This window comes from Pongo abelii, chromosome 7, assembly GCF_028885655.2.
Source record: "Pongo abelii isolate AG06213 chromosome 7, NHGRI_mPonAbe1-v2.0_pri, whole genome shotgun sequence".
NCBI lineage: Eukaryota > Metazoa > Chordata > Mammalia > Primates > Hominidae > Pongo > Pongo abelii.
The window spans coordinates 139,768,706-139,792,166 of record NC_071992.2 but is presented as its reverse complement, the minus strand read 5'-3'; the positions used below and the strand labels follow the sequence as shown (position 1 = coordinate 139,792,166).

General features: G+C 44.6%; 1 protein-coding gene and 1 pseudogene across 7 annotated transcripts in view; one reads left to right on the top strand and one right to left on the bottom strand.

The window, feature by feature from the left end:
• Nucleotides 1–219: 219 nt before the first annotated feature.
• NTAQ1 (N-terminal glutamine amidase 1) overlaps nucleotides 220–23,461 on the bottom strand; it is a 47,667-nt gene continuing 24,425 nt past the window's right edge. For 4 of the 7 annotated variants that reach the window (XM_024251617.3, XM_054518804.2, XM_054518806.2 and 1 more), the window contains one exon: nucleotides 22,544–23,254. In XM_024251617.3, the coding sequence (XP_024107385.1) occupies nucleotides 23,145–23,254 (110 nt within the window). In that variant the 3' untranslated portion in view covers nucleotides 22,544–23,144. Of the gene's footprint in view, nucleotides 668–14,114; nucleotides 16,503–22,543; nucleotides 23,255–23,461 lie in introns of those variants that run through there. The other 3 variants (XR_008509269.2, XR_002916082.3, XM_024251619.3) reach the window with 3 other exon arrangements.
• LOC112134855 (U4 spliceosomal RNA) lies at nucleotides 9,694–9,775 on the top strand (annotated as a pseudogene).

Sequence of the window (23,461 nt, the reverse complement as noted above, 5' to 3'; positions counted from 1 at the left end):
AGGTCCCTGGGGATTGGCTGAGTAGGGATTGCATCACAGTTCAACACCTCCCTGTGTCTCATCCTGCTTCGTTTCTTCCCCCTTAGCTGCTGAGCCCCAAACACTCCCCCAATAAACTGCCTCCATACAAATGTCCATCAAGAGCCTTTTACAAGGAACCTAACCTGTGACAGTTGATGAATTCCATATACCACATCAATCTCACACTCACTTTGGATTCTGATATCTATTTAATTGGTGCCTGAGTCAAAACTGAGAAAGGGGAAGTCCCACTTAACGTCATGGTATACTTATAATAGGAATAAACAATAGCAATCAAAGAGAAACTTACTAAAGCACGGCAAATCAACTTTATGAGTCATTCAATAGACAGTAAAAATTATAAGCATTTCGCAGCAAAATATTCCAGAAGAATAACTGTGATCTAATATTAAGAGAATACAAAATTTATTCTGGATTGAAACCAAAAAAAAGCAATAAAGAACATCTTGGGGATATCTGGAGAAGTTTGAATACAGACCACATATTAGACATCATTGTTGCATCAATGTTAAGTTTCTTGGACGTGATAATAATATCATCATAAGGCAGAAGAATGTCTTTCTTAGGAAATCCTTCTGAAGTATTTATAGGTGAAGTCTCATGATATCTGCAACTTGCTTTCAAACTGTTCAGAAAGAAAAATGTGTTTTTCAGTGAGTGAGAAAGAGAGAAAGAAAAAATATTCTTCCTACAAAGAGCAGGAATAGTCATTTCCTGGAGCCACCTTATTCCCATTCCTGTACTAAATGCTCCCCCTGGTGTACCAAGAGAGCAGAATGCATTCATTAAAATGCATTTCAAAATGCCCTTCACAGTGGGAAAGCAAAGCCCCAAGACTTTTACAGAACGTAATCAAAGTGTCAGACTTTTTAATTTATCTTCTCCCAAGTCCTAACCAACAGTGTAGTTCCTGTTCCCCAGTTTGCTCTCTATGGTGTCAAAATCTTGAGTTTCAATTCTGGTGAATTGGGGGCATGCTTGGGGAAGGAGTGAAGAGAAGGGTGCCTGTAGCCATGCCTGTGAATGCATGAGCTCTGGAGTCAAACAGTCAGATGAATCCCACTTTGGCCACTTATTGGCTGGGGGACCTCTTTGAGTGTCAGCTTCGTAATCCGTGAAGTGGGAATGATAACAGGACTCATATCAAAGAGGATTAAATGAGATAACGCAGACCAAGACTTAGCATGGGGCTTGGCACATAGTCTAATTAGAATTCAATAAGTAGTAATCAATTATTATCATCTCCTCCTTTTTGAGGAGGCTGCTAAGAGAGTGCCTTAGAAGTCCCAGTGCCTTGTGTAGTTCAAAAACCACTGCCCTAGAGTATCTGAGTTGTAGACTTAACTCTGCTGAGAAAATCCATCTAATGTTCTTTCTACAAAGTTATAATAACTAATCTCATATTAAAAACAAAACACAGGCCCAGCACGGTGGCTCACGCCTGTAATCCCAACATTTTGGGAAGCTGAGGCAGGCAGATCACATGAGGTCAGGAGTTCAAGACCAACCTGGCGAGCATGATGAAACCCTTTCTATACTAAAAATACAAAAAAATTAGCCAGGCGAGGTGGCACGCGCCTATAGTCCCAGCCACTCGGGAGGCTAAGGCATGAGAATCGCTTGAACCCGCGAGGAGGAGGTTGTAGTGAGCTGAGATCACGCCGCTGCACTCCAGCCTGGGTGACACAGCAAGACTGTCTTAAAAATTTTTTTTAAAAAGAAAACCTCCCTTTTAGGGATACATGCACTGAAAAATATTTTTTCACTAGATTTCCCTGTCTCACACATTATTTTCAAGAAAAATGATTTTTTAAGTTCTCTAATTTTCTGCTCACCCGTGGGCCTCCTGGGCTTCTGCCTGTGACGCTCTAGCCATAGCCTCCTCCAAAGCAAGTCACTCTTGTGCCCCATGTCAAGAAGGAGCACAAGAGTCTCTCTCCTCTGCCCCAATTTCATGCTCCCAACTGTCTCCTCTTCCTCTCACATACTTCCTCTTGCTCTATCTCCCTTCCTTTCAATAAATCCTTATTAAGGAAAGACACAGTTCCTGCTGTTCTTGAATATACAAAGTTATCAAGGTCATAGTTCTGCTTTTTATGAGTTTATGGTCTAATAGGCCAGACTCCTGCAGGAAAGCCCAACATGTAAAAGGACCTAGGGTGTCATTATAGCAGATACTAAGCATGGTAGAGCAGAAGACAACACCAGGCTGGGGCTAAGGAAAGCTGGGTTAAAGTCCTAGATTTGTTACATACTGGATATGTGAGCTTGAACAAGTGAAATAACCTCTAGGGGTGTAGATATTATCATCTGGAAACTGCATTGGGTTGAGTTTCCCCAATGCATGCCTTGAGACAGGAAATTGGGTAGAAGTTGTTTATTTGAGAGGTGATCCTAGGAAACACCAGTAGGGAGTGGGGACGTGAGTCAAGGAACAAGGAAGCCAGCCAGGTCACTGAGCAGGTGCCAAGAGGATAGGCTGTTGTGGGCAGCTGGGGACCAAGGCTGCTGGGGACCCTGGGAGATGGTGCAGCATCTAGCCCAGAGTTGTACCCTCCAAGGAGCAAGAAAGCTAAGCCACTTATCCACCTACTCCCACCCATCAGGGCTGAAGGCTGCTCCAGGATGTATTAACTCCATGCTTCCCGCCTGCCCAAGCCAGGACCAAGTGTGTTAGGTCACTTAGGCAAGGAATAGTAAGGAGGGTGCCTATGGAAAGGGGGGATTGACAGCATCCATACACCACCTGCAAACACTGTATGGAGGAATACATGAAAGAAAGATTCCAAAAGCCCTGAGCAGAGTACCTGACAGAAGCGTGAAATGTGCCTGAATGTAAAAGTCAGACGGCACACCTCCTCAACTCGTCTCTGGATGCTGGCGCATGTTATTCTCTCCTTGCTTCCTTTGTAACCTTCAGCCAATACAGACTCCACTACGTCGTCAAAACCAAACCTACCAGGTCCATCCTTCCCTCATTTCACTCCCAACCCCCTGCCATTGCATGCAGGTCTCCCCCAGCTGGTCTCCACTGACCCTTCTGCCAGCCCAAACCTGCCCACCACAGCCAAAGGACACTGCAAAACGCTGGTCTTCTCACATCTGATGTTGAAGAACTTACCCTGACTGCTTTTTTCCTACAAGATTCAGCCCTACATCGCATCTTGTGGTTCGAGGCTGTCCAGTAGTAAAGACATCCTGTGTGCCACAGACAGCCCACTCCATCTTTTCCCCTTGGCTCTCACCTCTGCAATATGCCCCTCCTTAGACCCAAGACCAGCACAAGAAGCAATGCCCTCATTTTGCCTTTGGATTTATTCCAATGTGACTGAATCTCCACTTTATGGTGTAGTGATTCTGGAGTCAGGCCCAGGTTCAAATCACATTCCTTTACATATTAACTGTGCTACTTTGGGCAAGTTGCCCACTCCCATTTCTTCATCTGAAAAATAAGGATAATAATAATTCCTATTTCATGAAGTTATTGTAAGGACTAATAATTTCATGCCCAACAAGTAGTTTTGAGCAGTGCCTGGCACAAAATGAGTACTCAATACATATTATCTGTCATTAGGGGTTCTCTCAAGGTACTATTTAAGATTTTTTTTTCAAAGAAATCAAGAGATATCTGCTGTGAAATAAGAATCATGTATATTGGGCCGGGCGCAGTGGCTCATGCCTGTAATCCCAGCCCTTTGGGGGGCCAAGGCAGGCGGATTACCTGAGGTCGGGAGTTCGAGACCAGCCTGATCAACATGGAGAAACCCCGTCTCTACTAAAAATACAAAATTACCCAGGCATGGTGGTGCATTCCTGTAATCTCAGCTACTTGGGAGGCTGAGGCAAGAGAATCGCTTGAACCAGGAGGCGGAGGTTGCGGTGAGCTGAGATCGTGCCATTGCACTCCTGCCTGGGCAATAAAAGTGAAACTCCATCTCAAAAAAAAAAAAAAAAAAAAGAATGATGTATATTCGTCTCTACCCCAGGTTCCTGGCACAGAGCTTCAAAAACCCTTGTGATTTCCTGAGCAATAGGTGTTCTAGGAGAAACTTTTGTTGGGATTATTGGGTCTCTGCCCCAGGTACCTGAGACAGACTCTTAAACCTTTGTAATTTCCTGAGTAATAGGAACACCTGACTTAGAGTTCCTGAATCCCTTGGAATTTTTCTGAGGAGCGTGTTTTTTTCTAATGAGGGGACTCTTGGTGAGCTCCTGGACAGGGGCTGCTCACTGGAAAGACTGAGCAATGATTAGAAGCTTGGAGCTTTCAGCCCCATCCTCCATTCTTTAGAGATGGGGAAGGGCTAGAGACTGAATTAATCATCCATCTTGCCTACCTGATGAAGCCGAAGTCCTGAACTATGGGGTTCAGAGAGTTTCCGGGTAGCAGAACATGTCCATGTGCTGGGAGGGTGGTGCACCCCAACTCCATGGGGACAGAAGCTCCTGCACTCAGGACCCTTCCACACCTGATCTCTTCATCTGGCTGTTCATCTACATTTTTTTTTTTTTTTTTTTTTTTTTTTGAGACAGGATCTCGCTCTGTCACCTAGGCTGGAGTGCGGTGGCATAATCATGGCTCACTGCAGCCTTGACCTCCCAGGCTCAAACATATCCTCCCACCTCCTGAGTAGCTGGGACTACAGGCACACACCACCACATCTGGCTAATTTTTTCATTTTATTTTATTTATTTATTTGAGACAGAGTCTCGCTCTGTTGCCAGGCTGGAGTGCAGTGGCACGATCTCGGCTCACTGCAACCTCCACCCCGAGGTTCAAGCAATTCTCTTGCCTCAGCCTCCGGAGTAACTGGGACTACAGGCGTGCACCACCATGCCCAGTTAATTTTTTTGTATTTTTAATAGAGACGGGATTTCGCCATGTTGGCCAGGATGGTCTCAATCTCTCGACCTTGTGATTCGCCCACCTCGGCAACCCAAAAGTGCTGGGATTACAGGCGTGAGCCAACGCACCTGGCAGACTTTTGTAATTTCTATAGAGATGGGGTTTTGCTGCGTTGCCCAGGCTGGTCTCAAACTCCTAGGCTCAAGTGATCTTCCGAACTCAGCCTCCCAAAGTGCTGGGATTACAGGCATGAGCCACCATGCCCAGCCTCTATCCTTTAACAGAGGCTTTATTAATATAATAAAAGAGTAAAGGTTAAATGTCTCCCTGAGTTCTATGAGCCATCCTAGCAAGTTAATCCAACCTGAAGAGGAAGTCATAGGAACTCCGGTTTATAGCAAAATATAGGTGACCACCTACTACTTGCAACTGATACATCAAGTAGGGGACAGTCTTGTGGAACTGAGCCCCTCACCCTGGGATCTGACTCTAACTCCAGGTAGACAATGTCAGAGTTGCATTGAATTCTAGAAGAGCCAGCTAATGTCACTGGAGAAACGACTGAGATGTAGGAAAACCCCACACACGTCTGATGTCAGAGGCGAAGTATTATGTTGAGTGTTGAGTGTGAAAGTACCAACTGTGGCCAGGCGCAGTGGCTCACGCGTGTAATCCCAGCACTTTGGGAGGCCGAGGCGGGTAGATCACGAGGTCAGGAGATCGAGACCATCCTGGGTATCACGGTGAAATCCCATCTCTACTAAAAATACAAAAAATTAGCTGGGCGTGCTGGCGGGCGCCTGTAGTCGCAGCTACTTGGGAGGCTGAGGCAGGAGAATGGCGTGAACCCAGGAGGTGGAGCTTGCAGTGAGCCGAGATCGCGCCATTGTACTCCAGCCTGGGCGACAGAGCGAGACTCCGATTTAAAAAAAAAAAAGAAAAAAAAGAAAGTACGAACAATTTTTCCTGTCTCACACATCTGCTAAAAAGGTTTTCTCTCTTCGCATGAGCTCATGGGCTTTCTGAGCATTTCTGTACCCAGATCACAGCTTAATGCCATAGATGCCACAGAAACACACCCCTGACCAGCACACAGACAGCTACTTAGCTGTTTAATGGTTTCACCTAAACTCACATTTTCAAGGTCTCACTTTCACTCACAGCATTCCAATCAAAGGATTAGAATTGGTAAACAAACAGGCTCAGAGCGGTATAAGAGAAAAATAATTTCTTCTGGCTTTTCTTGCTTTTGGTCAATGAAACTTTGATCAGAGAGAACATCTGAGGCTACACTTGTTTCAAGTTGTGTTTGTTTGAAAAAAAGTTAGCCAGGCACAGTGGCTCACGCCTGTAGTCCCAGCACTTTGGGAGGACAAGGTGGGAGGACTGCTTGAGTCCAGGAGTTCCAGACGAGCCTGGGCAACATAGCAAGACCTCGTCTCTACAAAATAAATAAATAAATAAATAAATAAATAAATATTTAAAAAGTGAGGGAAAGTGTGATTTATTTGTTTTTTTTTATTTTAATTCTTTTTTTTTTTTTTTTTTTTTTTTTTTTTGAGACAGAGTCTTGCTCTATAGCCCAGGTTGGAGTGCAGTGGCGTGATCTTGGCTCACTGCAACCTCCGCCTCCCGGGTTCAAGCGATTTTCCTGTCTCAGCCTCCCGAGTAGCTGTGACTACAGGCACATGCCACCACACCCGGCTAAATTTTGTGTTTTTAGCAGAGATGCGGTTTCACCATGTTGGTCAGGCTGGTCTTGGACTCCTGACCTCAGGTGATCCACCTGCCTCGGCCTCCCAAAGTGCTGGGATTACAGGCGTGAGCCACTGCGCCCAGTCAATTCTACCGTTAATAAGTAATATATTCACAGGAGTCACAACACTTAAAAACACAAAAGGGTACACAGTGAAGTTCCCTCCCTCCCGTGACCCTAGCCACCCAGTTCTCTTCTCAGAAGCAACCAATATTACCAGTTTGGTACTGGATACTGGATATTCCTATAGGCATTCTGTACAAATATAAGCAAATACACATATATGTTTTTATCTTTTAGTACAGATTTCCACTTACTCTTTAAATTTAATTGTATTACATATATAATATAGGTTTATTACATATTTAATATAGGTTTAATTTGAAAGTAAAGGCAAAAACTGCAATTACTTTTGCACCAACTAATACATACAAAAGAATATTTATATCATGTTTAAGATTCTTTTTTAAATTTTGGCTGGGTGCAGTGGCTCATGCCTGTAATCCTAGCACTTTCTCGGAGGCCGAGGTGGGCGGATCACTTGAAGTCAGGAGTTTCAGACCAGCCTTGTCAACATGGGGAAACCCCTTCTCTACTAAAAATACAAAAATTAGCCAGGCATGGTGGTTCACAGTTGTAATCCCAGCTACTTGGTAGGCTGAGGCAGAAGAATTGCTTGAACCAGGGAGGCAGAGGTTGCAGTGGGCCGAGATCGTGCCACTATACTCCAGCCTAGGTGACAGAGGGAGACTCTGTCTCAAAAATATATATATCTATATATAGAGAGAGATTTTTAAAAAATTTTTAAGCCATCACTCAGCTTAAGAAACATAAACATTTCATCAGCCCCCTGTTGATAAGCCTACAGGTGGTTTCCAACTGCCTGTTGTTATGCCCAGAGCTACAATGAGTTTCCTTGTGTATCCACCATTTTATATGTGTGCAATATATATCTGTAAGATAAATTCCTAGATGAGGAATTCCTAAGTCAAAGGGGATGGTCACAGGTCATTTCTATAGATAAATATCTGATTGCCCTCCACAGAAGTCGAAAAAAATTGATTCATTTGTTTTTGAAAGTGTCCAAGATGCCTAGAAGTTTAACAGGTGGCAAAATCATTTAAGTGACAAAAGACAGGAAAGCAAAAGGATCTTATTTTAGTGACATTTCTTGTTAAAAATATATAAAGCATTAACTATCTCTTGTTTCCCCTGAGGCAATCATGTAAAACAACTCCTGACAGTGTCTTCGATACTTGGGGAAGTGCCCAAACATATACTTTATTCTGGTGTAATTCCTGTAAGGCTTAATATTGCTCAGAACTGACAGGAATTATTAGTTCCCACAATGAGGTAATAACAGAATCAAGTTCAGCCACACTTTTTGTGACTTTGTTTACTTTAAAATGCCTGCTGCCTTAGATATTTAAGACGTGCATCTTGGGTTCCAAGTTTTGAAACAAAAATCCCTGCAGAGCAGGAGGCTGCAGTGAGCCAAGATCGTGCACACCAGCCTGGGCGACAGAGCAAGACTCTGTCTCAAAACAACAACAAAAATCCCTGCAATATATAAGTTCTCTCAATATTCAAAAGCATAAGGAACAAACAGGATGATTATTAACAAAGGATTTATCCAGAAATACAACTGTCAGATTATAGGAACCTCTGCAATGCAGTGTCATGGCCACTGGGGTTTGGCATTGGAGATGCAAGCACCTAAATATCACCCTCTTTGGGGAGGGCCACTAACTTGAGCCCTGTCATAAGGATCAGACCTAAAAAGATGTTCTTAAAATCCAGAGACTGGAGAAAGTCAGTATTCCCCCACCTGACCAGATGCCTAAATCAAGAGTATTAGCACATTTTAAAACCAAACAGGAATGGGCTGAGACAAAGTTCCTGACCTCTCTTGCCACTTTCCGTAACTAGCCACACCAGCCACCACTTTGGAAAGGTACTAAAGTTTACCCACTTACTAAAAACAGCCTAATTACACTTAAAATTAGCAATATACCTAAATCCATATTTCATGATACATGGTCCCAGAACACCTGCAGTAGACTTCTGGGTGGGGAAGTGGGAGTGAATGTGGCTATTAAAATGCTGATTTCGGCTGGGCGTGGTGGCTCATGCCTGTAATCTCAACACTTTGGGAGGCCTAGGAGGGTGGATTGCCTGAGCTCAGGGGTTCAAGACCAGCCTGGGCAACATGGTGAAACCCCGTTTCTACTAAAATTACAAAACTTAGCCGGGCATGGTGGTACACACCTGTAGTCTCAACTACTCAGGAGGCTGAGGCAGAGAATCGCTTGAACCCGGGAGGCGACGGTTGTAGTGAGCTGAGATCGCGCCACTGCACTCCAGCCCGGATGACAGTGTGAGACTCCATCTCAAAAAAAAAAAAAAAAATGCTGATTTCTGGGCATGGGGTTTGAGGATATTGGTAACACAAGTGGTTGCCCATTACAGGTCCTCACTGGAAACAGCACTAAAGAACCAGGGTGCCAGGCGTGGTGGCTCACGCCTGTAATCCCAGCACTTTGGGAGGCCGAGGCGAGCGGATCACCTGAGGTCAGGAGTCCGAGACCAGCCTGACCAACATGGAGAAACCCTGTCTCTACTAAAAATACAAAATTAGCTGGGCACGGTGGGGCGTGCCTGTAATCCCAGCTACTCCAGAGTGAGGCAGGAGAATGTCTTGAACCTGGGAGGCAGAGGTTGCGGTGAGCCGAGATCGCGCCACTGTACTCCAATCTGGGCAACAAGAGTGAAACTCTGTCTCAAAAATAAATAAATAAATAAATAAAATAAAGAGCCAGGGTATGGACTGACTCCTCTGTGCAAGTCACTGACAGTGCCCCTGTGTTTATACTGTGGGCCCACGAACCAAGCAGCAACGGCAGCAGGGATGGAGGTGTGCATGGACTCAAACACTATCTTTTCCTCACCAGAGCTGACTTGGCTGCCTTCTCGCCGAAGCCATAAGTGGAGACCAAAGCTGAGCTATGGCATCTTAATTATGAGGGATCCCTTCCAAAAGGGAAGACAGAGCTTTGCGCAGTGGCACTGTCATAGCCAATGAGGTTTATCCGAGGCATGATTATTGCTAATTGAAAACAAAATGGAAGACAGGTGACTTTTCCCCTCCCTTGAATAAACACTTCTTCCACAGATGGATTTCCTTTTCCTAATCACCATGCTTCTGCCAGCAACTTACCAACTCAATGAGTGCCTCGTCCACTGCCACAATGCCAGACACCCACATTGCTTCTGATCACAAATCCATTCACAGCAAAAGAAATGGGTCCACATGCTGGTGCCCCCCAGATACTCTGATCTTACCGTGGTCCCCAGGGGTAGGTGATCTTCTGGATGGTAGAATGAATGGCCCATTGGAGACTGAGCTACAGCATCCGCTGGCAGACACCACCTGGTGACACTGGGGTTCTGTCCCATAAGATGTAGTAGATGCTCTGAACCAGTGACAGTACTGCCAGAGTTCACAGGTCTGGGCACCAGGGCTAGAAGTGAGTGCATCTCCGACTGCTACACCTATGACTGTTTCTCTAGATGTTTCCCGTCTCCATCACTCTGAATCAAATGCCTTTTGGACTCACGTAGCAAGCAATTTCTGTTCTCCGCCGCTGAGACCTGACCGGGATGCTTACTAAACCAGAACCACTCAGGGGGGTTCTGGACATTTGCCTTTTTAACAACTTTGACGTTTACTGATAAAGTTTCTTTGCAGTAACTAGAGGGTAAGCTACTTCAGGTGGACAGCTGTGAAGGACACTTCATCCCGACCGCGGGGAAGCTCAGTGACCCACTCCTGCCCTACAACAGACAGCACCTTGCTAGTGACCCATTATCTGATTACAGCATGTGGGCATGAACTTGGAACTGGGTGAACTGGGAATTGGGTGGCAGCCAGGCCCTGGAGCGGGAATGCCTAGATTCAAATCCTGTCTCCACCACTCACTAGCTATGTGGCTTTCTATAAGTCACTTTACTGTGCCTGTTTCCTAATTTGTAACATGAGGAGAATAATGGTATCTACCTTATATTGTTGTTTTGAGGATTAAGTGAGTTCATACACATGAAGAGCTTAGATGAGCTATCTGGGGCCAGGCATGATGACTCACACCTGTAATCCCAGCACTTTGGGAGGCCAAAGCAGGCAGATCACCTGAGGTCAGGAATTCGAGAGCAGCCCGGCCAACATGGTGAACCCGTCTCTACTAAAAATGTAAAATTAGCCAGGCATGGTGGCAGGTGTCCATAGTCCCAGCTACTCAGGAGGCTGAGGCAGGAAAATCACTTGAACCTGAGAGGCAGAGGTTGCAGTGAGCTGAGATCGTGCCACTGCACTCCAGCCTGGGTGACAAGAGCAAAACTCCGTTCCAAAAAAGAAAAAAACAAAAGCAACAAAACACTTCACCTTTCGGTGTATGAAATATTCTCTTCCCCGCCAACACACACACAATCTCATTTGAGCCTCAAAATAATTCTTAGGTGAGGCAACGAAGGCCCAGAGAGGTTAAGTGACTTTCCCAAGGTCACACAGTATGTCACTAGCAAATGCAAAACTGTAACGGGGGCCAAGGACTTGAACTTATTTTTCCTGTATTCCAGGGGCAGGGACAAGATCTCCTCAGCATCTGGCCCCAAGGAGGTCAAACATAGCTCTGCATCCTGTGGGCCTTGAGTGGGAACTGATTCAACCGTCACTTATGGCTGCAGAAACAGCGGGTGCCAGAACAGTGTGACTGTATTAACATCTTGCCCCACAATTTCCTTCCAATGTTCTTCCCAGAAATTGCTCTAAAACTCCAGGTCCCCATGGAAACCTCAGGAGAGATTGCCTATTGACTCTAAGTGAAGTTCTGCTACGACTGCTCCCTTGATAATAAATGGATGCAATTTTTTTTTTTTTTTTTTTTTTTTTTTTTTCTGAGAGGGAGTTTCACTCTGGTTGCCCAGGCTGGAGTGCAATGGTGCAATCTCGGCTCACCACAACTTCCACCTCCCGGATTCAAGCAATTCTCCTGCCTCAGCCTCCTGAGTAGCTGGGATTACAGGCATGCGCCACTATGCCTGGCTAATTTTTTTGTATTTTTAGTAAAGCCGGGGTTTCTCCATGTTGGTCGGGCTGGTCTCAACGCCTGACCTCAGGTGATCCACCTGCCTCGGCCTCCCAAAGTGTTGGGATTACAGGCATAAGCCACTGTTCCCAGACTTTTAAAATTTTATTTATTTATTTTTGTGTGTAGAGACCGAGTCTTGCTGTCACCCAGGCTGGAGTGCAATGGCTCGATCTTAGCTCTCTGCAACCTCTGCCTCCCGGGTTCAAGAGATCCTCCTGCCTCAGCCTCCCAAGTAGCTGGGATTACAGGCATCTGCCATCATGCCCAGCTAATTTTCATATTTTTAGTAGAGACAGGGTTTCATCATGTTGGCCAGGCTGGTCTTGAACTCCTGACCTCAAGTGATCCACCCGCGTTGGCCTCCCAAAGTGCTGGGATTACAGGTGTGAGCCACTGCGCCTGACCAATAAATGGATGTTATTAAAAGCCTGGCCCGAACAGATACCTGCTGTAAAGCTCAGGGCCAAAGCCACATTCTCCCTGGACTGCCAGGGTAAAAGACATAGTTCATTCTCTGGTGCTAGGCTGCGTGGTCAGCTTGGAGCAAAGGGGAAAAGTGTACTGTGAGCTCCTGCTCTCAATATCAGACACTAGACATGGTGCTTTCCATATCTGCGTTTGTGACAAGAGGCTGGAATGAGGTGCCTGCCAAGAATGTGAGAGAGCTAATTAAATAAATCCATGGTGTTCTTTGCTCTCTGCAGAAGTCATTCATAACGTGCTTTTCACACCAAAAGGTGGAAGAGTAGGGCTTGGAGTTAAGGCTGAAGGGACTGCAGACAAAACCGGACAAGATGAAAAAGGACAAGATCATCTAAAAAAGGAATAGAATCTAGTCAAAGGGAATAATTCAAAGAACAAGACTTCAGCAGCAGTTTTCATGCATTATCCTGAAATCCAGTGGAGTGGCGGACTTGAAGTTCCAGACTCCTTTGGTGACAGGAGTTGTTTCTTTATGGAATACTTGAGGAATATTTGTTGAGTGCTTACTATAAGGTGTCAGATACTGTACTAGACACTGTATTACAGTGGAGAATAAGGCAGGGAGGACTCACAGTCCAATGGAGGGAGATAGAAAACAGACGTTTAGACCAGGTGTGGTGGCTCATGCCTGTAATCCCAGCACTTTGGGAGGCTGAGGTGGGCAGACCAATTGAAGTCAAGAGTTCGAGACCAGACTGGCCAACATGATGAAACTCCGTCTCTAATAAAAATACAAAAATTAGCCAGGTGTGGTGGCACATGCCTATAATCCCAGCTACTTGGGAGGCTGAGGCAGGAGAATCCCTTGAATCCAGGAAGCGGAGGCTGCAGTTAGTGAAGATCACGCCACTGCACCCCAGCCTGGGTGACAGAGCGAGACTCCATCTTAATTTAAAAAAAAGGAAAACAGACTTTTAAACAAGTGTGGAAGATCATTTCAGTTAGTGATAACTGCTATGAAGAAAAAATGGTACTGTCATGTTGACTGGGGCAGTCAGCTTTAGATACGTCACCAGGGAAGAATTACCAGACTCGGAGCTCAGACCTCAATGTCAGGGAGTGTCAGCCAACAGAAGATAAGGGGGAAAAAATGGGTCAGATCAGGGTAAACAGAATGTGAGGTCCCTGAGGAAGGAATGAGCTTGTCCTGCTCACCAAAAGAAACCTAATGGGGGAAGTAGGACAGGTAATGGGCCAGCAGTAGCAGAGCTGAAATCACAGAGACAGCCGCAATCCAGACCACACAGGGCCCGAGAGCCAGGGTAGAGCAGTGGATTTCGCTTAAGGACATGCTGAGGCCATGGCAAAGTGGTGGTGGTTTGTTGTTGTTTGAAAACAGGGGAATGAGATAGTCTGGTTTTTAACAGATCACTCTATGAAGGAGAAATGAAGCAGAAAGAAAAAAAAAAGATCACTTTGGCTGCTTTGTGGAGAAAACACTGCAAAGTGGGAAGAGGTCAAGGAAAAAAAGCAAAGAGTTATTAGAGTGGTGCCTGAGGCTTCCCCATGACCTGGATGAAATATCCCTGAAAGTTATCCAGCTTTCTGTCCTCTCTGTCAATGCTGAAGAAGGGCTGCATGAACCAAGGGATGGATCGAGTCAAAGGGAGTGTCCTTCAGAGTGAGAACTGAGGAGTGTTTGCCCTGCTTGAGAGACAGTGGCCCTGGAAGACAGACAGGTTCTGATGCCATGAGAGGTCTCCTTGGAGGGGCAGAAATGGATAATTCGTTCTTCATAATGGAAGAACCGGCTGAGAGCCAGGCAAACAGCAGTCTCCCCTGCTGACCCACATCCCCCTGCAGTACTGCCCCCATTTTCTGCCCCCTTCCCAAACCACTCTACTTCCTTCCTCCCATTCCCTCCTGAACCTACTGAAATTAGGCTGTCATCCCCATCACTCCACTGAAATTGCCCAAAGACCTCCACACTGCCAAAACCAATGGTCATCCCAGTCCTCAACTTACTCAGCTGATCAGCAACATCTGACAGAGCTGATCCCTCTCCCCTTCTAATACCACTTTCTCTTTTGGGCATCCTTGTTTTCTCCTCCTTCCTCCATGACAATTCCATCTGTCTTCCCATCTCCTAAGCCCTAAATAAAAGCTCCCTAGGCTAGGTCTCTGGACCTTTCCTCTATCCACACACATTCTCTCAATGATATCATAGAGGCCGGTACCTTTAAATATCATCTATTAACGGATGTCTCCCAATTTGATATTCCCATCCTACACCTCTCCACTGACTCTGGGACCCCTTTATCCAGCTCATACATAGATAGATAGATTAGATAGATAGATTAGATAGATAGATTAGATAGATAGATAGATAGACAGACAGACAGACAGACAGACAGACAGATAGATAGATAGATAGATAGAGACAGAGAGAGAGAGAAAGAGAGAGAAAGCAAGCCGGAGTCTCACTCTGTCGCCCAGGCTGGAGTGCACTGACGTGATCTCAGGCTCACTACAACCTCCGCCTACCACACCCGGCTACCAACTCCTGTTTGACAGCTCCTCTTAGACACCCAACTGGCACCTCAAATTTAACATGCCCCCAATAAAACTCCTGATCTTCCTCCCCAAAATTACTCCACCCACAATCTTCCCCAACTCAGTAAATAGCAACCAATCTTCCACACATTGTAGAAGTTCATTGTCTGTCTTCTCCACAAGAATGTAACATCCATGAGCGCAGGATTCACTGCTGAATCACCAGGGCAGTGATACAGCAACAGTAGAGGTCTTGAACTCCTGGCCTCAAGTGATCTGCCCACTTCAGCCTCCCAAAGTGCTGGGATTATAGGCATGAGCCACCACACCCAGCCCTCCAGCTCTTTTAAATAAGCATCCTCCATGAAGAATTTCTGCAAATCATCAAGGTGTTGATTGCTATATGCTGAATGTACACAAGCCCCTACCAGTCTGAGAGTCCTCTGTAAATCATTTTCTCTTTCAAATCCTGATGAAAAGAGGACTCACAGAGAATCCAAACCACAGCCTGCAGGCTTCCTCATGCTTCTGCTTCACTGCTGAGCCAGCCACTGGTCATAGCGTGTACTGCTGTCAACCACCAAAATACCAGACTCAGTCAGAACACTGCTGTCCACTGTTCTACAGAAAATCAGCAGCTACTTCCAAGGTTCCCACAGAGCCACATGGGGCCCCTAGTGACACAGTTCTTTCTTTCCTTCCCAGGAGACAGGGTTTTCAAGAGAGTAAGAGAGTAGGGGTAAGGGTGCACCGTGGCACATCTCTCATGGCACCTGCCATCAAGGAATGCTCTAATGTATAATCATCTAGTCTGGTCCTCTCAGCCAGATGTCATCTTCACTTACATTGATTTTCTCTCAGGGACCTGTTCATGTTTTTCTCTCCTCTAGCAAAGACATCTTTGAGGACCTCTAGCCCACGGGACAAGTCTATACACGTCTGAACCCTAAATGAAAACACAGACCATTTGGCTTCTTTCCCACAAGGCTCCTGAACCTCGTGCAAAACAACAGGACTGGATAGACATCTGTGTTCAGGGTTTGTGAACATTCCAGGAGGGGCAATAATTCCACAAAAACTGTGGGACACTAAGGGGGCAGTCTGCGCAAGGACACAGAGGCTTATACCACAAATTCTTTTTAGTCTTTTTCTTTTTTTTTTTTGAGACAGAGTCTCACTCTTGTCGCCCAGGATGGAGTGCAGTGGTGCAATCTCGGCTCACTGCAACCTCCACCTCCCAGGTTCAAGCGATATCTCAAGTGATACTCAAGCCTCCCGAGTAACTGGGATTATAAGCATGTGCCACCATACCTGGCTAATTTTTGTATTTTGGGGAGAGATGGGGTTTCACCTTGTTGGCCAGGCTGGTCTCGAACTCCTGACCTTAAGTGATCCACCCGCCTTGGCCTTCCAAAGTGCTGGGATTACAGGCGTGAGCCACCATACCCCGCCTGGAACACCACAAATTCTTATTTCTGACCCAGCTAAAAATATCCTGTTACATGCTTGAATGGGCACTGAATTATTTAGGGAGGACTAAACAGCCAAATCAAAACTCACCAAGAATTCTGTGACTTAAAAAATACATAAGTTTGTCTCCTATGAAAGAGTTCCACAATATACTATTTAGGCAGGCATGCAACTCGGCTCCATAGAGTCATCAGGAATCCAGGCTGATGGTGGCTCTTCTGCCTTTGATAAGTAGCTTCCGAGGTCACTCCAGTCATCACCATTTCATCTGGTAAGAAAGTAGGCAAAGGTGTGAAGGAGTGGGCAGGAGTTTCACAGGTCAGTCATGAAAGTGGCACACATACTTCCTCTTATATTCAGCTGGTCACATGGCCACGCCTGGCTGGAAAGGAGAATGGGAAACGTAGTCCATGGCAGAGCAGCCACACACCAGTCACAGCTCTATTGCTGTAGAACAAGGGACAGCAAACTACAGCCCAAGGGCCAAATCTACCAGCTCTTGGTTTTGCAAAGTTGTTTTTTGTTTTTGGTTTTTTTTTTCTGCCATACACAAACATTTTTATATGAAATTATATAAAATACAGAAAGAGGCACAATGAATGTATGCAGTTAGAAAGCAGGATAGTGGTTACCCTTAGAGAGTAAGGAGGTGATCAGAAAGCAGCATGAAGCTTCTCAGGTGCTTTTTTCCCTTAATTTGAATCCTGGCTCTACTACTTACTGGCTAGTGACTTGGTGAGCTATATGAAAACCTCTCTCTGTATCAGTTTTCTCATCTGTAAAATAGGGATTAAAACTAGTACTGACCCCATCAGATTGTCAGAAAATTGCCTGGCATACAATGACTTCTAGATAATACACAATGAGCTCTATTAGTTATTTTCTCTAGACAGTTATATTCTTAAAACCAGGGTGATTATCAAAAAGGACATTCGATTTATCCATCACATTGTGTATTTTTTAAAAAAGAACACGTTCATATATTAATTATAAATAAAAATTAATCTTGTAATATGAACATTAAGCAAAAGAAAAGCACTGCTCTTTAGTTGTATGTGCATCTGAGCCTAAGATTAGGTTTTATTATAAAAATGTAAGTATAATTTTTTTTAATAGTAAGCAACTCAAGCCTAGCAAAAATACTACTTCTATTGCTACTCAGTGAGAAAGCATATTTATATATTTAAGAAGCTAAGTGATTTGTACAAGGACACCCAGACAGAAAAGTAAACTTAGAACGAGGTTTCTGATAGTGAAGGTTATTGTTCTCCCTCTCTATCGATAGACAGACAGAATATTCAAGCAGACAACGAACAGGGCACAGATGATAACAGAACCCTGACCCCCAGCTCGGCGGCGATCAGCATGGAGAGATCAGGATGTGGTCAAAACTTGCAGGCTTCCCCATGTTGTTGTTGTTCTTACTTTCAACTTGGAACCAGACAGAGAAACCAAACATGCTCCTCCAACCAATCACTTAGGATGTCCAGCTTCTAGCTGGAAAAAGAAAACCATGTTTTTCCTTAACTTCCTAAGTTCATGGTTGGAGCAGAGTCTGTTGCAGAGGCTGTAAGTCCAAGATCAGGGCTGAGCAGATTATGTTGTCTGGTGAGGACTTGGTCTCTGCTTTGAAGATGGCACCAATACGGTTCTGATGAGTGGAGGAGCACCAGGGCTCGTCTTGCGCGAATTGGATAAAATGACACGGACACAGTTGGAGTGGTTTTAAGGAGCAGAGTGTTTAATAGGCAAGAAAGAAGAGAGAAGAAAGAAGGAAAAAGCTCCCCTGTACAGACACAGAGGGAGGGGGGCTCCAAAGACAAGATAGGAGACCCAGGTTTTGCAAAGTTTTATTGGAGCTCAGTCACACCTATTCACTTACATATTGTCTGTGGCTGCTCTTTCCGGCTACAAAGGCAGAGTTGAGTAGTTGTGGCAGAGGCCTTATGGCCTGCAAAGTCTAACATTTCCTGTTTGGCCATTTACAGAAAACATTTGCCAACCCCTGCTCTAGAAGAAGAAGAGAATGGGCCAGGTGCAGTGGCTGATGCCTGTAATCCCAGCACTTTGGGAGGCTGAGGTGGGGGGATCACTTGATGCCAGAGTTTGAGACCAGCCTGGCCAACATGGTGAACCTCTGTCTCTACTATAATAAAAACACACACCAAAAATTAGCCAGGTGTGATAGCGCACCTGTAATCCTAGCTACTCAAGAGGCTGAGGCATGAGAATCACTTGAACCTGGGAGGTGGAGGTTGCAGTGAGCTGAGATCGTGCCATTGCACTCCAGTCTGGGTGACAGAGTGAGACTCTGTCTAGAAAAAAAGAAAGGAAAGGAAAGGAAAGGAAAAAGGAAAAGGAAAGAAAAGAGAATGGATTTGGTGGGACAACCAGCAGTCTACAGTTTCAAAATTCATCTTGGGGCGGGCGCGGTGGCTCACGCCTGTAATCCCAGCACTTTGGGAGGCCGAGGCAGGCTAATCTCTTGAGGCCAGGAGTTCGAGACCAGCCTGGCCAACATGGTGAAACCCTGTCTCTATTAAAAATACAAAAATTAGCCAAGTGTGGTGGTGCATGCCTGTAATCCCAACTAATGCGGAGGCTGAGGCAGGAGAATCACTTCAACCCGGGAGGTGGAGGTTACAATGAGCTGAGATCACAACACTGCACTCCAACCTGGGCAACAGAGTGAGACTCTGTCTCAAAAAATAAAAAACTTAAAAAATTTTTTTAAATTCATCTTGGAAATTTTTATGAAGACACATAAACAAAAACATTTATCGTAGCATTTTTTTTGGCACACCAAGAAGCAAAAAACAACTTATAAAGGACTGTTAAATTATGGACCATATGTATCGCAGAATACAATGTAGCCTTTAAAAATAATGTAGATATTTTCTCATTCTTGTTGATTTTCCAATCAATATGTACTGATTAGAAAACATCCAAATATATTAACTTTAAAAAGTAAAATGTATTTTTCTTTGCTTAGTGAAGGGAAAAAAGTAAAATACAGAACAATATGTTTAGGATGCTACCATTTGTCGGGGGGGCAGGGAAACAAAATTTAATATATAATACATACCTATATGTTTACATAGAAAATTCCTGGAAAGAAGGATATAAAATAAACTGAAAAAGAGGTTATTTCTGGGTGGGAACATCAGAAAATTGGAGGACAAAGCAGGAGGGAAGTTTACTTTTCACCAAATACTCTTTCATACATTTTGAATTGGTACAATGTACATGGTACCATCTATTTTTTAATTAATTAAAAATTAAACCAAGAAAAACACACAAAAAGGTTTGCATACTACCATTGCTAACCAACTCCTCTTCTGAAAGACATAATTTCCTTAAAAGCTCCAATAATATCTTCAATCAGGGATAGCCAGTTCTACTGAACTGGGAACCATTTTATATTTTCATATTTGCTTCCCAACTCCTTGTTGTGTCAGGTTCTCAGAGATACTCTGTTTCTGTTGCTTTCATAGTCAATTAATTTACAAATTCTGCTTTAGGCTGGGCACAGTGGCTCACGCCTGTCATCCCAGCACTTTGGGAGGTCGAGGCAGGTGGATCACGAGGGCAGGAGATAGAGACCATCCTGGCTAACACGGTGAAACCCCGTCTCCACTAAAAATACAAAAAGAAATTAGCTGGGCGTAGTGGTGGGTGCCTGTGGTCCCAGCTACTCAGGAGACTGAGGCAGGAGAATGGCATGAACCTGGGAGGCAGAGCTTGCAGTGAGCCAAGATCATGCCACTGCACTCCAGCCTGGGCGATAGAGCAAGACTCCGTCTCAAAAAAAATTTTTTTTGCTTTAGTCAGCCAGGCACTATGGTTCACACTTGTAATCCCAGCATTTTGGAAGGCCAAAGTGGGTGGATTACTTGAGGTCAGGAGTTCGAGACCAGCCTGGCCAACATGGTAAAATCCCATCTCTACTAAAAATACAAAAATTAGCCAGGTATGGTGGCGCATGCCTGTAATCCCAGAAACTCAGGAAGCGGAGGCAGGAGAGTCACTTAAATCTGGGAGGTGGAAGTTGCAGTTAGCCAAGATTGTGCCACTGCACTCTAGCCTGGGAAACAGAGCAAGACTGCATCTCAAACAAAAAGAAGCAAACAAACAAAATTCTACTTTAGTCCCCTGCTTTTCTTGAAATATCTTCTTTCCAAACAGAAAATCCTCTCACACATGTTGAATATTAAGAGAAAGAAATCTGACCTCAAAAGAAAAATTGTCTTAGTTTGGGTTAAAAAAAAAAAAAGAAAAAAGTTTAAATAGAAAAATTAAGCACAGAGAGACATAAATAACAGTTCCTAAGCCTGATAAACAACTCTGAAGAAAAATCTTGTAAGAAAACCTATCTTTCAGTTAAAAATGACAGAAATCCAGCTCGCACAAGCTGAAGAGAAAAAGGAATCTACTGGCTCATAGAAGCAGGAACCGCAGGCCGGGCACGGTGGCTCACACCTGTAATCTCAGCACTTTCAGAGGCCAAGGTGGGCAGACTGCTTGAGTCCCGGAGTTCAAGACCAGCCTGAGCAACGTGGCAAAACCCCATCTCTACTAAAAATATAAAAATTAGCTGGGCACTGTGGCACACCTATAGTCCCAGCTACTCAGAAGGCTGAGGTGGGAGGATCGCTTGAGCCTGGGAAGTGGAGGTTGCAGTAAGCAGAGATCACACCAGTGCTCTCCAGCCTTGGTGACAGAGCAAGACGGTCTCAAAAACAAAAAAGGTGGGCTTGGCTTCAAGCACAGATCAATCTGATACAGAGCAGGCAAGCCCCAAAGTAGGACTGAGCCCATGAGACTTCTTGGCTTTGCCCAGGAAAGAATTCAAGGGCAAGCTGAAGGTGAAAGAAAACAGCTTTATTGAAGCGGTAGTGTTACAACCCTGTGACTGCTCCTGCAGAGCAGGTTTACCCTGTAGGCAGAGAGGAGCAGCTCCGGGCAGTTTGGCAGTCACATTTATACCTAATTGTAATAACATGCAAATTTGGCCGGGTGCAGTGGCTAATGCCTGTAATCCCAGCACTTTGGGAGGCCGAGCCAGGCAGATCACCTGAGGTCAGGAGTTTGATGCCAGCCTAGTTAGCATGGCAAAATCCCATCTCTATTAAAAATACAAAAATTAGCTGGGCATGGTGGTACACGCCTGTAATCCCAGCTACTTGGGAGGCTGAGGCATGAGAATTGCTTGAACTTGGGGGGCAGAGGTTGCAGTGAGCCGAGATCATGCCACTGCACTCCAGCCTGGGCGACAGAGGGAGACTTTGTCTCAAAATAAATAAGTAAATACAAATAACATGCAGATTAAAGGGCAGTTTATGCAGAAATTTCTAGGGAAGGGGGCTGGGCGCGGTGGCTCATGCCTGTAATCCCAGTACTTCGGGAGGTGAAGGCGGGCAGATCACCTGAGGTCAGGAGTTCAAGACCAGCCTGGCCAACGTGGTGAAACCCCGTCTATACTAAAATACAAAAATTAGCCCAGCGTGGTGGCACACACCTGTAATCCCAGCTACTCAGGAGGCTGAGGCACAAGAATCACTTGAACCTGGGAGGCGGAGGTTATAGTGAGCCGAGATCATGCCACTGCACTCCAGCCTGGGTGACAGAGCAAGACTCTGTCTCTAAATAAATAAATAAATGGTTACATTTGTACCCTCCATAGCACAAGGTGGAGGATTCGCATTAAATGTCAGTTTCTTTTTTTTTTTTTTTTCTGAGATGGAGTCTTGCTCTGTCACCCAGGCTAGAGTGCAGCAGCATGATCTCAGCTCACTGCAACTTCCACCTCCCAGGTTCAAGCAATTCTGCCTCAGCCTCCCAAGTAGCTGGGATTACAGGCGCCTGCCACCACACCCAGCTAATTTTTGTATTTTTAGTAGAGACAAGGTTTCACCATGTTCGCCAAGCTGGTCTCAAACTCCTGACCTCATGATCCGCCCACCTAGGCCTCCCAAAGTGCTGAGATTACACGCGTGAGCCACCATGCCCAGCCGATAGTTTCTTAATAAGTAGAAAGCTCATCTAAGAATAAAAGGTCAGACATCCTTGCTGTAAGAAGTTGTTCATTTTTAAAGCAGAATCGTGAAAACATGAGAGCTGGTACTATATGCCAGTGTAATGCCAAATATCTTTCATTTGGAATGATATGATTAAAGCCAAATGACCAAGATGTCTTCCAGAAGGCACATGTAATAAATATTTTTTAAAGCCCTGGTTCCCATCTACAATTGAGGCATATTTAGGTATTTCAGATCATCAAGGGTGACACAAAAATCTTCAAAACAAAACTAATGTTAAATCAATTTTATTTAAAGCCATAAATAAATAAGCCAATTAACACTCAAGTCTGAGAGGGCTGCAATCTTTTTAACAATACCGTAGTCCAAAAAGACTAATACTTATTGCTGATTCAGCTCACAATATTACCCCTTTCCAGACAACAGCACATTCAAATATTCAAGAAAACATTTTATGGGCACCTTTTATGGGCATTTGAGATTCACAGAGCAATGGGCCATGGCCCTGCCCTCAAGGAGCTTACAATGTAGCTGGAGAGACACAAAATATCCAGAACAGACATGAGGGGCTGGCTCTACCTCCACACCTCTATCTGAACAAAAACGATTACTGGCTTAAGTCCTCATGTTTTAACACATGAGCCACAGGAATATCTTAGCAAGTACGCACTTTATCAAGTTTCAATTTGACATGTCAAAAGTTTTTATGTTGTTCATTTATATTTGTATTCACTCAGATTTCCACTCAATCAAATTAAAAGAGAAAGACATAATTCCAAGCCAACTGTACCATAATGTTTGCTGTCCTCGATGAAAGGATAGCTTGTTCGTGTCCTAGAATTTCTCCACAGTTCCACATCCTGAGGCCAAGTTCAGCAGTTTTTACTGCCAAACCGATGTGTAAATTCGGATAGTGTGTAGACAGCACCCCATCCTACCTTGGGATCCATACTGATGAAATCGTTCAGGTTCATTTTGGAATCTAAAAAAATATATGAAAAAAAAATGTCCACTGAAAACACAATTTTGGTTTAACAGCAATAAAACAATGCAGAAGACCAAAAGTAGGTAAAATTATTCAAATGGATAAGGGCTTAATGTCACTTCTGTAGTTTTCTTGCCTTGAATGTATAACTTCAATCCAATCATGACAAAACACACACACCCAAACTGAGGGAAACAGAATATC